At 46.7% G+C, this 15,742-nt stretch overlaps 1 protein-coding gene across 2 annotated transcripts in view; it reads right to left on the bottom strand.

The window, feature by feature from the left end:
• Nucleotides 1-1,371: 1,371 nt before the first annotated feature.
• The window catches only part of LOC109552703 (uncharacterized), a 16,953-nt gene continuing 2,582 nt past the window's right edge, over nucleotides 1,372-15,742 (bottom strand). For both annotated transcript variants that reach the window (XM_033851735.2, XM_033851736.2), the window contains exons 3-7: nucleotides 15,055-15,143; nucleotides 14,422-14,468; nucleotides 12,150-13,960; nucleotides 9,691-9,836; nucleotides 1,372-6,714 (exon numbers count right to left, since the gene is read on the bottom strand). In XM_033851735.2, the coding sequence (XP_033707626.1) occupies nucleotides 13,242-13,960; nucleotides 14,422-14,468; nucleotides 15,055-15,143 (855 nt within the window). In that variant the 3' untranslated portion in view covers nucleotides 1,372-6,714; nucleotides 9,691-9,836; nucleotides 12,150-13,241. The remainder of the gene's footprint in view (nucleotides 6,715-9,690; nucleotides 9,837-12,149; nucleotides 13,961-14,421; nucleotides 14,469-15,054; nucleotides 15,144-15,742) is intronic.

The raw sequence follows: 15,742 nt of genomic DNA, 5'->3' as shown, positions 1-15,742 counted from the left end.
TCCAGCTCAGCCACCAACTGACCCCAGAGTAAGCCCAGCTGAGTTAAGCCAAGCCTGGTCCAAATCATCAGAACCACCCATCCAACCTACAGTCACATGAGCAATAAGAAACGTTGTTGTTTGAAGCTACTAAAATTGGGAGATTTTGTTACACAGCATTATTGTTGCAATAGATAACTGATAGGGGACAGCTGATGGCTGAGAAGCAAATGAGGAATGAGTTCCTGGCTGTTATGGGAGTGGAAAGGGGGGAGTCAAGAGAATCTATTCTCTTTATTACTTTAACTATTGAAGTTTCATGCTAGGGAAAATGAGGCCCTTTCATCCTTTGATCTTCATGCACTAAGACTGCTTTTCGTTTGCTTTTTCCTGGAGTTCACTTGGGGACTAGAAGCAGGAATGGACTCCAGCATAATATTTTCCTGAGTGGAAATCATTAATCCAATGCTTCCTGAAATAAGGAAGCCATCTGAGACCTATTTTTTGAACCTGCCTGATGGATCTGGTATTTGCATTCTCGATGCTAGTTTCAGGAAGAAGTTATGGGCCTGGTGGAAAAGATCACTTGAGGAAGGCTGTGTTTGGAACATCATAACAAAAACAAAGATAAGAGCCAATCTAACCCTGCAGTTTTGACAGAAGTGGAAGTGAGAAAGAGGTCAGGAACTGTGGGCCTGGACTCTGATGGAGGAGTGTGGGGTGGCGATGGTCAGCTGGAATCATCCTGAAGGCCTGGAGGTGTGGTTATCAATTCAGCACATCCTGAGCACATTTCTGTCTGCTTCAGATACATTTGGCCTTGCTCCTAACACTTCCTCATAACTCACTGGGCCTGATTCAAGGCTAATTTGGGAATTGCCCTAAAGCACACTTCAGAATTTTTCCTAACAAAGATGAGGAAGGAAGACAGAGGGATTGCTCTGCCCCTGAAATGTATCCACTCTAAGCCCAGCTCAAATCTCACTGCTTCCCTGGTTTCCTAACTGGAAGGACTCTCTCCCTCCTCTGAATCCCACTAAGAGTTCCTGAGGGCTGCCAGGCACATGTCTGCTAACCTGACGTGTAACACAAGTGTTTTCTAACTTTCCAAACCTTGAAATTTGTCTTCACTACTTCAGGTGCAAATGCTCAGCATTTAAACTAGCTGAGTAAACTTTATTTTTTCACTTGAAGTTTTTAATTTTCCTTAAGTTGGTAAGACAACTTCATTGAAGTTTCACAAATAACACTCAGATGTAACCAAATAATTGTAGCTTCTTTTTGTTAAATAATTGAATTGCTTTTCCTTACAAACTCCCATTCAACATATGGTGAGGAACACAAATCAATTTGTTTTTAAGGATAAGTGTCTAGTCTTTCAGATATCTTGGCTCCTTTTTTTTTATTGAGGTATAGTTGATTTACAGTAGTATATAAATTTCAGGTGTACAACATAGTGATTCACATTTTTTAAAGATTATATAAAATTTTAAAGATTAAGGGAGAACTTGGGAACCCAACACCACATATAACATTGCTTCCATAGGAAATGTGTTCTCTGTTCTGAAACAGCCAGCCTGCAACTGACCTTCCAATGAGGCACCAGTCATTTCCAAAGTGGTCATCTTCAAGCAAAGGAGAAGTACATCCGCCTGCAGGGTTTTTAATTTTCATTAAGAAATGCATTCAGGGCTTCCCTGGTGGCGCAGTGGTTGAGAGTCCGCCTGCTGATGCAGAGGACACGGGTTCGTGCCCTGGTCTGGGAAGATCCCACATGCCGCAGAGCGGCTGGGCCCGTGAGCCATGGCCGCTGAGCCTGTGCTTCCGGAGCCTGTGCTCCGCAACGGGAGAGGCCACAACAGTGAGAGGCCCACGTACACCAAAAAAAAAAAAAAAAAGAAATGCATTCAAAGATGGTTTGCAGGATTTATCTGTCGCTCTAGTTCAACTCACTCCGTTGACTAGAATTTTCCCCAACCTCTGATCCAAGGTTTCCTCCCTTTCCTCCTCCTCACACACCTCAGCTCTTTGCTTTCTCAAGTGTTCTGATTACGGGAGGGCCATAGCATAGAATCATTATATGTTCCACAACAGTGGTGGCCTCATGTGATCACCTGCTCTTCCCACCTGGGTCCACGGGAGTCCACAGGCCACTGAGAGTGCTCCCTCCTGGGAAGGGCCCTTGGGGCAGTGAGGGAGGGAACGAGGGTGGAGACACTCAGGTTCAGCCAGCAGACCAGTCAAAGCCAGGCTGGCAGTCAATCTTTGACAGATGTCAGGCTTCAACAACTACTTTACCATGGTTTTTCTCTTTCAATTCTTCTTGTTTATTTTTAAATAAAAAATAAATATGGAAATATGGAAATTTTCAAACATACAAAAGTAGGAACATATAATGAACGCCCATATACCTGTCACCCAGCTTCAACAACTGTCTACTTATGGCCAATCTCATTTTATCTATACCTCCACTCATTTCCCCTCCTCTTAATTATTTGGAAATAAATCCCAAGTATCATATTTTTTTCCTATAAATATCTCAGCAATTCTAAAAGACAAGGACTCTTTAAAACAAACAAACAACAAAAAAAAAACAACACAACCCAAAATATTATTAACAAATCTGAAAAGATTCAGTGCAATCTATATCAAAATTCTAATGGCATTTTTCACAGACATTCTTAAAAAATCCTAAAATTTGACAAAAGACAGAATAGCCAAAACAATCCTGATCAAGAAGAACAAAGCTGGAGGTAGCAACTGATTTAAAACTATATTACAAAGCTATATTAATCAAAGCACTATGGTACTGGCATAAAAACAGACACATAGACCAATGGAACAGAATCAGGAGCATGGAAATAAGCTCATGCACATACAATCAACTAATATTTGACAAAGGAGCCAAGAATACTCAATGGTGAAATAAGAGTTTCTTCAATAAATAGTGTTAGGACAACTGGATAACCACACACAGAACCCCTATCTTATACCACTCACAAAAAAATTAACTCAAAATGGATTACAGACTTAAATGTAAGACCTGAAACTGTGAAACTCCTAGAAGAAAACATAGGGGAAAAGTTCCTTGACATGTGTCTTAGCAACAGTTTTTTTGATACAACACCAAAAGTACAAACAACAAAAACAAACATCAGTAAGTGGGACTCCATCAAACTAAAAAGCTTCTAACCAGCAAAAAAAATATATCAACAAAATCAAAGGCAACCTATGGAATGAGAGAAAATGTTTATAAAAACCATCTATTGGATAAGGGGTTAATATCCAAAATATATAAATAACTCATACAGCTCAATAGCAAAAGAACAATATGATTAAAAAATGGGCAGAGGACCTAAATAGACATTTTTCCAAAGAAGACATGCAAATTCCAACAGGTACATGAAAAGATGCTCAACATCACTAATCATCAGGGAAATGCAAATCAAAACCACAATGAGGTATCACCTCGCGCCTGTCAGACTGGCTTTTATCAAAAAAGACGAGAGATAATGGGACTTCCCTGGTGGTCCAGTGGTTAAGACTCTGTGCTTCCACTGCAGGGAGCCCAGGTTTGATCCCTGGTCGGGGAACTAAGATACCACATGCCACGTGGTGCGGCCAACAGTGTGGAGGTTCCTCAGAAAACTAAAAATAGAATTACCATATATGATCCAGCAATCCCACTACTGGGCATATACCCAGAGAAAACCATAATTCAAAAAGACACATGCACCCCCATGTTCATTGCAGCACTATTTACAATAGCCAGGTCATGGAAGCAACCTAAATGCCCATCGACAGATAAAAGGATAAAGAAGTTGTGGTACATATATATAATGGAATATTACTCAGCCATAAAAAGGAGCAAAATTGAGTCATCTGTAGAGACGTGGATGGATCTAGAGACTGTCATACAGAGTGAAGTAAGTCAGAAAGAGAAAAACAAATATTGTATATTAACACATATATGTGGAACCTAGAAAAATGGTACAGATGAACCAGTTTGCAGGGCAGAAATTGAGACACAGATGTAGAGAACAAACGTATGGACACCAAGGGGGGAAAGTGGCAGGGGGGAGGGTGATGGTGTGATGAACTGGGAGATTGGGATTGACATGTATACACTGATGTGTATAAAATGGATGACTAATAAGAATCTGCTGTATAAAAAAAATTAAATAAATTTTTAAAAAAGAAAAATAATTAATTTATAAAATCTACATTAAAAAAAAAGACAAGCGATAAGTGTTAGCAAGGATGTGGAAAAAAGACCTTGTGCACTGTTGGTGAGAATGTAAATTGGTGCAGTCACTATGGAAAACAGTATGGAGGTTCCTCAAAAGATTAAAAATAGAACTACCATATGATCTAGCAAGCCCGCTTCTGGCTATATATCCAAAGGGAATGAAGTTAGAATTTCAAAGAGATATCTGCACTCCCATGTTCATTACAGTATTACTCAGAACAGCCAAGACATGGAAACAACCTAAATATCTGTTGATGAATGAATAAAGAAGATGTAGTATATTTTATTTTTATAAACTTATTTTATTTATTTATTTTTGGCTGCGTTGGGTCTTCATTGCTGCACGCGGGCTTTCTCTAGTTGCGGTGAGGAGGGGCTACTCTTCGTTGTGGTGCGCGGGGTTCTCATTGCAGTGGCTTCTCTTGCTGCAGAGCATGGGCTCTAGGCGCACGGGCTTCAGTAGTTGTGGCTGGCGGGCTCTAGAGCACAGGCTCAGTAGTTGTGGCGCAGGGGCTTAGTTGCTCCACGGCATGTGGGATCTTCCGAGACCAGGGCTTGAAACTGTGTCCCCTGCATTGGCAGGCGGATTCTTAACCACTGTGCCACCAGGGAAGCCCCAGAGGTGGTATATTTATACAATGGAATATTATTCAGCCATAGGAAGAAGGAACTCTTGCCATTTGGGACAATAGGGATGGACCTTGAGGGCATTATGCTGAGTGAAACAAGTCAGACAGAGAAAGAGAAATACTGTGAGATTTTACTTATATGTGGAATCTAAAAAGACCAAACTTGTAGAAGCAGAGAGCTGAATGGTGGTTACCAGGTGCTGGGGGCAGGGGAGATGGGGAGTTGCTGGTCAAAGTGTACAAACTTCCGGTTAGAAAATGGATAAGTTCTGGGGATCTAACACACTGCATCGTGACTATAGATAACAATACTGTACTATATACTTGAAAGCTACTAAGAGAGTAGATTGTAAATGTTCTCAAGACAAACAAGCAATGGCAATCATAAGACATGATGGAGGTGTTAGCTAACACTATGGTGGTAATCACATTGCAATATGTAAGTGTATCAAATCAACTCTGCACAGCTTAAATTTACAGTGTTATATGCCAATTATATCTCAATAAAGCTGGGAAAAAATCTGAAGAATAATAATGCCTCAATATTATCAAATATCCAGTCAGTGTTCAAATTTCCAAAGTGTCAAATGCCCTAATTCTTTTAAACAGGTTATTTGACTCAGGATCAGGTAACTTCCACACAGAGCAATTGGTTGATTTGTCTCTTTTAATGTGTGTGTTCCCCCATGGTCTCTTTTTCTTTTCTCCTTTGGAATTCATTTGTTGAAGTAACTGAGTTGTTTGTCCAATACAGTTTCCTGCAGTCTGGACTACTTCCCCGTGGTGTCATTTTACACGTTCCTCTGCCTCTCTATTTCCTGCAAGTTTGTGTTGGAGCTACGGGCTTGACTGGACTCAGGTTCCCTTTTTTTTTTTTTTTTTTTTTTTTTTTTTGGGCAAAGCTCCTTCACAGGTGGTGGAGCCTCCTTCTTCCAAAGGAGGCGCATGTCTGGTTGTCTCTCTTTGGAACATATTAGCCATCACTGCTGCTTAGTGCTTAGATATTCAATCGTTAGGGCTGCCCATGTTTTTTTCTTAATTGAGATATAATTCACACACTATAAAATTCACCATTTTAAAATGTACAATTCAGTGCATTTCTAGTATATTCACAAGGTTGTGAAACCATCATCACTGTCTAATTCCAGAACATTTTCATCCCCCGCAAAAGAAAGCCCATTCCCATTAGCAGTCACTCCCCATTCTCCCCTAACCCCAGGTCCTGGCAACCACTAATCTACTTTCTATCTCTATGGATTTTTCTATTCTAGACATTTCATATAAATGGAATCAAGTGTGGTCTTTTGCGACTGGCATAGTCACTTAGCTCAGTGTTTTCAAGGTCCATCCATGTTGTAGTATGTATCGGTACTTCATCCCTTTTTATTCTGAAATAATAAGCCATTGTATGGACAGACCACATTTTGTTTATTCATTCGTCAGCTGATGGACATTTGGGTTGTTTCTAATTTTGGGCCATTATAAATAATGGTGCTATGCATATCCATGTACAAATTTTTGGATGGATGGATGTTTTCATTTTTCTTGAGTACAACTGCTGGGTCATACGATGACTCCATGTTTAACATTTTGAGTAACTGCCAGACTGTTTCCCACAGCTGGTGCAGCGTATGAGGGTTCTGATCTCTCCACATCCTTAACAACACTTGTTACTGTCGTCTTTTTGATTATGGCCCTCCTGGTGGGTGTGAAGTGCCCATGGGTTTTGAATAACTCCTTACCCAGGCTTGGGTTGCACACACTCAGCGTTAAAGCTCAAACACGCCGAGTTTTCGAGGCAGGCAGGTAGCGCTGGTTCCCATATGCACGCTCCCTGCCGTGCTCCTGTGGTATGTGCTGCGGGGAATAAAAGCTGAATGAGACACAACATCTGCCCTTGAGGCGCTCAACGTCCAGTCCAGGAGATGTGAACTAGCTCTTCTGTTGGCAGGAACAGAGGCCCCAGCAAGTGGGCTCCAGTAAAGGGAAGGTTTGCTGCGAGACCTCCTTGGGGGTCTCACAAATGAGGACAAGAATCGGGTCTCTCTCTCTCTCTCTCTGCCTCCCACCCCATCTATCCTCCTCACTCTCCTGCCTCTGCTCTCTACCTCTCTCAGTTTACCCACAGCCTCTGTACCCCCATCTCCCAATTTTGACTGACAAGTGGCTCCGGACTCCACGTGGTCCCTCTGCCCAGGCATCAGTCACGCTCACCTAATGGCTCAGTCTCAGTTCTCCACCCCACACTCTCCGGCAGGCACGTGTTTCTGTGCCAGGCCCCAGAGGCCCGTGAAGGGTCCCCTGGTCCATTCAGCTGTGGCCAGGGAGAGGAGCAGGGGCCTGCGGGATGAGAGAGAGCCTTCCAGCCCCAGCGGTCAGGGCAGACACGGCCACATCAGGGGCAGGTGAGGTCTCTGCTAGGCCTCCAATAACTAGGAATTAGAAGGACGGAGAAGAGGGGCCTTTTGTTCCAGGTACGAATGTGAGAAATGACAAGATGCTCTCAAGACCCAATGGGTGAGTGGTTTTGGAGAGAGGGAGAAGTGGAAAAGAACAGAGAGGCTGCCTTTGTTGCATGGTTTGGGGTCATGATTGTTAAACTGGAGGTCCTATTGTACAGATCAGTGGTGTTCTACCTTATTTTTAGCAACAGACACCTTTGGTTGCCACATCAAATATTACCCAGAAGCTTCATGCATGAATCCCAGGAGAAAGAAGGGCCACTCTGGTCAGAGCAGAGGTGGGGAGAACCAAGTGGCTTGTCCAGGCTCCCTCCATCCCCTCCGTCCCCTCATCCTCACCTCAAGGCCTCCCCACCAATTCCTGGAGCTCTGCAGAACAAGGACAACCTCCGATGGGCCCTGGGCAGCTCCAGGAGTGTTGTTGCAGAAGAATGAGAGGGTCATTTGAAAAGGGAAAGGATTGAGCAGGCTAAGAAGAAGGGCAGGGAGCCTAGGACCGTGGAGGGGCGACCACAGAGATGGACAGGCTTTAAGAAGAAAGATGGCACAGGGTTTGGTACAGTTTGAGGGAAAAGGAGAGGCCTTCTTAAGCGCGGTTCTGAGCCTCAGAGCCTGTGGATGAACCACGTGTGGCAGGGGACCCAGGGGGAGAGGAAGGTGACAAGCCTGCAGACATGCTGAGCTGGCAGCAATGGCAAATAAAAAACCCAGAAAAACAGGTTACTCCATAAGCTGCTGAGCAAAAGTGGGGTCCCCACTGCTGCCCTGAGGGGCAGAGCAAGGCCAGCCTTTCCAGAGGCTCCGCTGTCTTGGGAAACACCTAATCCAAGCAATTGGCTGAGGGCTGTCTTGGTTGGGGCAGGGAGGTTTAAGGCCTGATGAGAAGTTAGAGTTAATTAAATCATACCAAATTACAGTAAAACCTCATTACTTCAGTCTTGGTTAATTAAAAATAGCGACTATTTCAAAGCCACTGCTAGGCCCCAACCAACCAGACGCCTTTTTTTACTGTTTAATAAAAGTGCTGAGATAAGCCGAACCTGGTAAATGCAAAATCCACTGGGGGTTGGAGCACTTTTCTTTTTGTTCTTTGGATTTCAAATTAATACGGTTTTAGTGCAGAAAAAGTTCAGGTACCTGTATGCAGCGATGCCAGCAGGATGCCAACTGCCAAACAATAGAGCTCTAAAATAATTAATTTTTCTCCTTGGCCTGTCAACCTCATATGCCTAGAGCTATAGATTCTGGAGTTTTTCCCCCAGGAAATCTTCTTTGTGTGTTAGGAGAATCCAGCCCATCCACACAAAACCAATTTTTGAAAAGTACTACTCAGTCCACCAACTATTTATTTTAAAACAATTAGGCAGTAGTTAGCTACTGTCTTCAAAATAGAGCACTGACCAGGTGTCCAGTTCTAGGTGGGAGACCCTGGCAGGGACCAGGCAACACCTACACGGCGAGTGCTCCCTGATCACCTTTGGCATTTGTTCCGGCCCTGCCCTGCTCAGGGGCTTTGCAGAGCTTGCTGCAGTTGGTCTCAGGGCCTGGAATTCACCTCGCTGTCTGGCTGGCCCTGCCCAAGCCCCCAGGGCTCCCTGTGCCAGGCCCAGATGCATGCATCAGAGATCCACAGGGCGCAGGACCTGGTGAGTCTGCTCATTTATCTTCCCAAACTGGAGGCCATGACACAGGCCATGACTCTTTAGGAGACAGGGGACTCGCTCAGAAGGGTGACTGTCACTTTCAAACCGTATACAGTCACGTAGAAACAAATGTTTCACGTAGAACATGTTTGAAATTTGAAGATTCATGATTTTCTCTTTGGTGAAAATAGCTCCTTTAAGAAGACAGGTACAAGGCTTCCCTGGTGGTGCAGTGGTTAAGAATCCGCCTGCCAATGCAGGGGACACGGGTTCGAGCCCTGGTCTGGGACAATCCCACATGCCAAGGAGCAACTAAGCTCGTGCACCACAACTACTGAGCCTGCGTTCTAGAACCTGCGAGCCAAAACTACTGAAGCCTGCACACCTAGAGCCCGTGCTCTGCAGCAAGAGAAGCCACCGCAATGAGAAGCCCGCGCACCGCAACAAAGAGTGGCCCCCGCTCACCGCACCTAGAGAAAGCCCACGTGCAGCAATGAAGACCCAATGCAGCCAAAAGTAAAATAAATTTATTTTTTAAAAAAAAGAGGACAGGCACAAATTATTCTGGGAAAAGAGATTTATCGCTGAAAGAAGCAATCTTAGCTTCTTCTATCCTTACGGCTTCTTCCCCGTTAGTCTGTGTAACTCAGTGTATTCATTTGCCAGAGCTGTCATATCAAAGGACCAGAGACAGGGCGGGCTTCAACAACAGAAAGTTATTTTCTCACCGTTCTGGAGGCTAGAAGTCCAAGATCAAGGTGTCAGCAGGGTTGGTTTCTCCTGAGGCCTCTCTCCTTGGCTTGCAGATGGCTGTCTTCTCCCTATGTCTTCATAGGGTCTTCCCTCTGTGTATCTTGTCTCCAAACTCCCTCGTCTCATAAGAACACAGTCATATTAGATTGCGGTCTCAACTAATGACCTCATTTTACCTTAATTACCCCTGTACAGAACCTGTCTCCAAATACAGTCACATTCCGAGGTACTGGGGATTGGGATTTCAACATATGAATTTTGGAGGGGGGTCACAAGTCAGCCCATAATACTTGGGAGCTGGCATCATCTGTACACAGACTAGAATTTAGATTTAATACCCTGAAGGCCCTTTGAGTTGTCAATGATATGCAAGACACATAAAAATATTCCAAGCCCTTTAAATCCCAATTATTAAGTAAACATAAATATTTCTACAGTGTATAGAGGTTATGCTGTGTTTATTAATCTTATTTGTTGATAATCTACTTTTATGTTTTCTTACAGAACAACTGCTTATGACACGTTATGCTTCCACATAAGAGGGCTGTGCAAAAGGGAAAATTTTCTGAGTTATAGTATAGTATAGTAACGATACTTGAATGCAAATTCTGTTATGAAGTTCCTTTGTAACTATATTTAAATAAGTCATAGCAATTATTTTTATACGACATTTAAAAATACTCGTTTTTCGTTCTTTACAGATCTTGTGCGGTAGTTATAAAAATAACTGGACACCTGTCAGCATAAGACAAGAGGTTGGTAAAAAAAAAGCTGTAATCCACAAAGTTTGTCACACCACCTTATACTTTCTTCAGCACAGCTTAGGATCTCTGCCCAGCACCCCACATTCCTTCCAGCAAATTCTCCAATACTGACTATTCATTGTACAAAGGGCTAAGGTTTCAGAGAAAATAAAAACTAAAAAACGCTGTCTGAGAGCTCTGGGCCCTCCCTCACTGAGGTGGGTCCTTGCCGACAGGTCAGAGTTCAGCAATCAGCACTCCGAGGTGCACTCAGCACTCGGCCCGAGGTCCTGCCTGGCCCCTCCGTAGGAAGCCAGCCTCCATCCTGCCCCTGGATCTGCTTCCTTGGGCTACAGGCAGCAGACACTGCCCTACAGCCTGTGCTTCTCTGACCCCTATCCCGACCCATTGTCTAGTTCTGACTTCTCAGAGGTTGTTAAGCAGACTCCTACTTCGCCTGCTCTTTGAAGGTAATCCTGGGCACATCACGCTTGGGATTGTGTGTTCCCTGTGTGGACATCACCACTCAAGGCTCTGCCTGCCCCATTACTTCCCTCTGTCAGGAAAGACCCATCTCTTCACATTTCAAAGTCTGGGGCCTTGGTTTAGCTTCCTGTTTCTCCCGAGTGTCAGGGCCCTGACACTGCCTGCATTTGCAGAGTGTGTGACAGACACACTTGGAGCCGATGTGGAGACAACCTGGAGACTTCCTGGGCTCCTGGCTCCTGCCCACCACGCCCACCCTAGGAACATCCAAAATCCAAGAACCAGGTTAGCAATGGAGAGGACTGTGTCCATCAACAGTGTGAGAAATGCTGTTTATTACCCACTTCGCTCCCCTCCTCTCTCCAGTTCCAAAGCTTTCCAAGTCCCTGACGCTGTACAGAGGCCATGGGTAGATGTACAAAGCTGCCCGCCAGGCCCTCAATCCAGTCAAACCATGGCTCTGCCCTTGCATGACTGCTGACCCCTTCACCTTCAACCCAGACCCAGCACCTCTCCCCGCCACCTCCTCAGGCCAAAAGGGACCTCCATTAAAGAACTTCACCCTTGCCCCCTGCACCTCTAGACAAGGAAGCACAACCTTTTCAGAAACATCAAATTATATTAAAAGATCTGGGACTTCCCTGGTGGTGCAGCAGTCAAGAATCCGCCTGCCACTGCAGGGGACACAGGTTCGATCCCTGGTCTGGGAAGATCCCACATGCCGCAGAACGGCTAAGCCCGTACGCCGCAACTACTGAGCCTGAGCTCTAGAGCCTGCGAGCCACAACTACTGAGCCCGTGCACTGCAACAACTGAGGCCACACGCCACAACTACTGAAGCCCGCATGCTGCAACTACTGAAGCCTGTGTGCCTAGAGCCCGTGCTCCGCAACAAGAGAGGCCATTGCAATGAGAAGCCCATGCACCGCAACGAAGAGTAGCCCCCACTCACCACAACTAGAGAAAGCCTGTGCGCAGCAACGAAGACCCAAGCCAGCCAGAAATAGATGTATAAATAAATAAAATAAACTTAAAAAAAAAGTCAAGATATTTTAAGTAGTTACAAAGTACAAAGCATATCTTTGCTAAACAGATGGGTTAGTAAATGGACAGGAGCTGACTGAGTTCCTTATTCACAGAGCAGCTCTGGACATCAGGAGAGCATGAGCAATGGCTGGGCATGGACACAGCCTCATTCGACTTACCAGGTCATTTGAGTGACTTAATGAAAAGCAGGCCACTCCTCCGGGCTGCATCTTCCCATTCTGGTCTGAGTTGAGCTGTTGGGTACGCAGCTGTTGTGCAATGGTGCTACCTGGTGGTCCTTTGTGGAATAACCACTGTCGTGGCTGCTCTCCCATCACTGAGTTCCTGAGACTGAAATGTCTGATTGCTTTCCCCGTGGTCTACCCGTGTGTCACCACAAATGAAAGGAGTGAACATTGGCATTCCCCTCTCTTGCTTTTATTTCTCTGAAAAATGAAATTGCCCAGTTACCTTCACTGATACATTATGGAAAGAACAGGGGATTAAAATTAGGAAATTCAGGCTCATATCCCACTTAGCCAACCTGCTTATTACAGGACTTGGGAAAGTTACTCAGCGCTCTTAGCAACCTTTTCCTTATCCGGAGAGTAAAGATATTAGTAGAATTCTTGTGGGGATGATATGATAATATACATAAAACTGTGAGCACAGTGTGATCAAAAATCAAGCACACCTAAGCTGTAGAGTCCTAAGCCATGGTGATACATTCCTGAAGGAGGCTTAGCTAGTTCTGTCTTCAGTGGCTGGAATGTAATTGTCTCTTGGTCAAGTCCTACCCATTTGCTGGCTGTGGCTAAAGTTATAATGGAGGGTGTGTCCCAGCAGGTGAGTAACTGCTTAGAGCCATGTGGACACAGTTTGGGGCAGTGCCCACCACCTGACACTAGTCCCACCAAGTATGCAAATGGTGAGGTGGGTATCTCTGTAAACTGTGACCCAAGGCCAAGTGGCAGTTGAAGTAACTAAACCCTTTAAGCCTTGGTTTCTTTGTCTGTGAAATGAGGCTAATGTAACAAGGTGAGCAATTTAGTAAAACCAAAAAAATCGGTGTTTGGGGTTTGGTTTGGTTTCAGCCGTGTGGGTGTGGGTAGAAGTGGCATTCGCTAATGCTTTTGCTCTGAATGCCCAAAGGAAGAATAGAGCTTCTTCCTTCCCCTTCCCCGCTTCCCATTCTGGGAAACAGAGTTCTGGGGTTTCTGAAAGGGTGCACTCTCTCACCTACCCACCCCAACTCCGCAAGTAAAGAGCTGTTAAGTCTTAGGCCCCTGGGGCGGGGGAGAGGGAGCCATCTGTGTGGTTCCAGAGGGAAGAGGGGATGAGAGTGGTGGCTTGAGTTGAAGAGGGGAGTCGACTGAGACGGGGGCACAGGGGTGGTGGTCTCGGCAAAGGGGGAGGAGTCGCGTCGGGGTGGGCTGGCCACGACTGCCCGCAGGCACAGGGCATGAAGACCCGGGGGCTGCACCCGGACTCGATGGCGCCGCTGCCCCCCAGGGACCAAGACGAGTGAAGAGCCAGTCTCGGCAGTGCCACGGTGACCTGAGGCCCAGAGCTCCACTTCCTTGGACCCCAGGGAGCAGAAGAGGTCCTCGCACACACCGAAAGGGTTTCCTTCCGAGCCTGGGAGCTAGGAAACGGAAGGAAACTGCTAACTGTTGCGCCTGAGGTCGCGGCGCGGATCCACACCCACTGCCCTGACGCTGCAACCTGGGACAGCTGCCGGGGGGAGCCGCTGCCCCGCAGTACCGCTCAGGGCCTCCCGCTCTGTCCTGGCCGCGTCGGGTTCGCGCTCCAGACTCTGGACGCAGAGGCCCCACGCACGAAGAGGAGCGCGGGGGAAAAGAACTTTTACGATCCACTTCCTGAGGCGCTGCCGGCAGGAAGTACTTTTTCAGAATCAAGAAATTCTGGCTCCGGGGCCCACATTTGTAGTGGGAACGTTGGCCGGTCAACACGCATCCTCCGGGGGGCCCTGAACCAGGTGCCGAGGAGAAAAAAACATCCTCTGAGTCAGACAGAGAACGCCGGGACCACCTTCGGGGGCTCAGCTCACGACAGGGGTGCCTGTCCCTCTACGGGGAAGTCCCCTCCCCCTCACTTCAGTCCGAAGGTGCAGTGACACCTGCCCCTCCAGGGCTCAAGGGCGTGGCCTCCCTCCTGCCAGGAGAGCGGCTTCGGGCACTTCCTGGGGGCTCAGGCCAGCCCTCCCGCCCTCTTATTCTCAACGCCTCGGCCATACCGCCGCCCGACTCTGGAGCTCTCTGAGCCCCTCCACTTTAGTACTAGGTGTGCTGTGGTGTGAGGAGGGGCCTCTCACACCTCCCCAGCCCCTAACCTCCCCCGTTAAGGTCCCAGTGCGCCCCAAAGGGTCCCAGAAGAAAAGTGAACTCTGTCTCAGAAACACTGAAAAACCACCCAAGGAGGTGAACTCACCTTCATCATTTGGGAAACAGGCATAGCTCTGTTTGTTCCGCAACGCGCTTTTCACCACCGGGAACGGAGAACAGAGAAGAGTTCTGAGAATCACGTTAGGAGAGGAGCCCCGCTCTCCCCACTTGCCGCAGGCAGGGGGGCCAGGACCTCAAGCCCCTTCCTGCAGTCGCACCCCGCTGAGGGCTTCAAGCGTCTTCCGATTACCCCATGACTCACAGATCCCACATGTGAAGGAGACCCTGAAAGAGATCTCCCTTTTGACAAATGAAGAAACTGAAGAATAGAGAGGTTATGGGCTTTGCACACAGCAAGTTAGTGGCAGAGCCGGGATGGTTCCTCTGCGCCTGAGCCAGTGTGCTTGTGCTACAGGCTCTGGCACAGTGATTCTCAGCTCCTGCAGCCTATTAGCATCACCTGGGGCGCTCTAACCTGCCCCCTACCACTGCCCAGGCCCCGCCAATTAAATCAATTAAATTGGACCCTCTGGGGGCAGCCGCTGAGGGGTTGGCAGTTGTAAAAGTTCCCCTAGTGATTCCCTGTGCATCCGGAGTGGAGACCCCTCTAGATTCAGGCATGGGGCTTCCACCCTAGCTCCAGCTTGTGTGGCTGTGTGATCTTAAGAAAGTCACTTACCTTTCCGACTCCCGTTTGCAAACTGCTATGGCATGATGCCCATCTTCCTGATTAAGAGCAAACAGAAGGCTCAGGACACCGGAGCTCCCCTGGAGACCAAAGAACAGGCATCATGAGATGTGATGGAATGTGGAAAGATTTTTATAAGCTTGGTGGACTGTGGTTATTAGATTCAAAAGAATGGTTTTCTGGGGAAGGAAATCCAAAAAACAGGGGATGTATGTATACGTAGAGCTGATTCACTCCGCTGTGCAGGAGAAACTAACACAACACTGTAAAGCAACTATACTCCAATAAAAATTAATTATAAAAAATGATTTTCTGTTTCTACAAGGAATCCGAAAAAACAAGTGATGGCCGTTCTTTACTAGAAGCCTATCTGGAATCAGCCTGCCCCTACAGAAACCACTTTTGAGCAGTGAGGCCACAGCACAGTGGCAGGCACACAGTAGGTCCTCAGTGAATGTTGGCTTAGTGAATGCAGATGGGGTGGGAGGCCAGTGTCTTTGAATGCACCCTGCTATGTTAAAAAGCCTGTCAGAATAGCCCTCGGCCTCCTGTGGAGGGCCCCTGAGTCCAGGCCAGGTTGGTGAGCACAGCTGTGCCTGCAGAAGTGCAGCCTCGCAGCCTCTTGGGGCCTGCCACACTCTGCGGGACAGGGAAGCACTCCCAACGTGCCGGGAGAGCC

Source organism: Tursiops truncatus, chromosome 2 (assembly GCF_011762595.2).
Source record: "Tursiops truncatus isolate mTurTru1 chromosome 2, mTurTru1.mat.Y, whole genome shotgun sequence".
In the NCBI taxonomy this organism is placed as follows: Eukaryota; Metazoa; Chordata; class Mammalia; order Artiodactyla; family Delphinidae; genus Tursiops; species Tursiops truncatus.
This window is presented reverse-complemented; position numbering and strand designations above follow the sequence as displayed.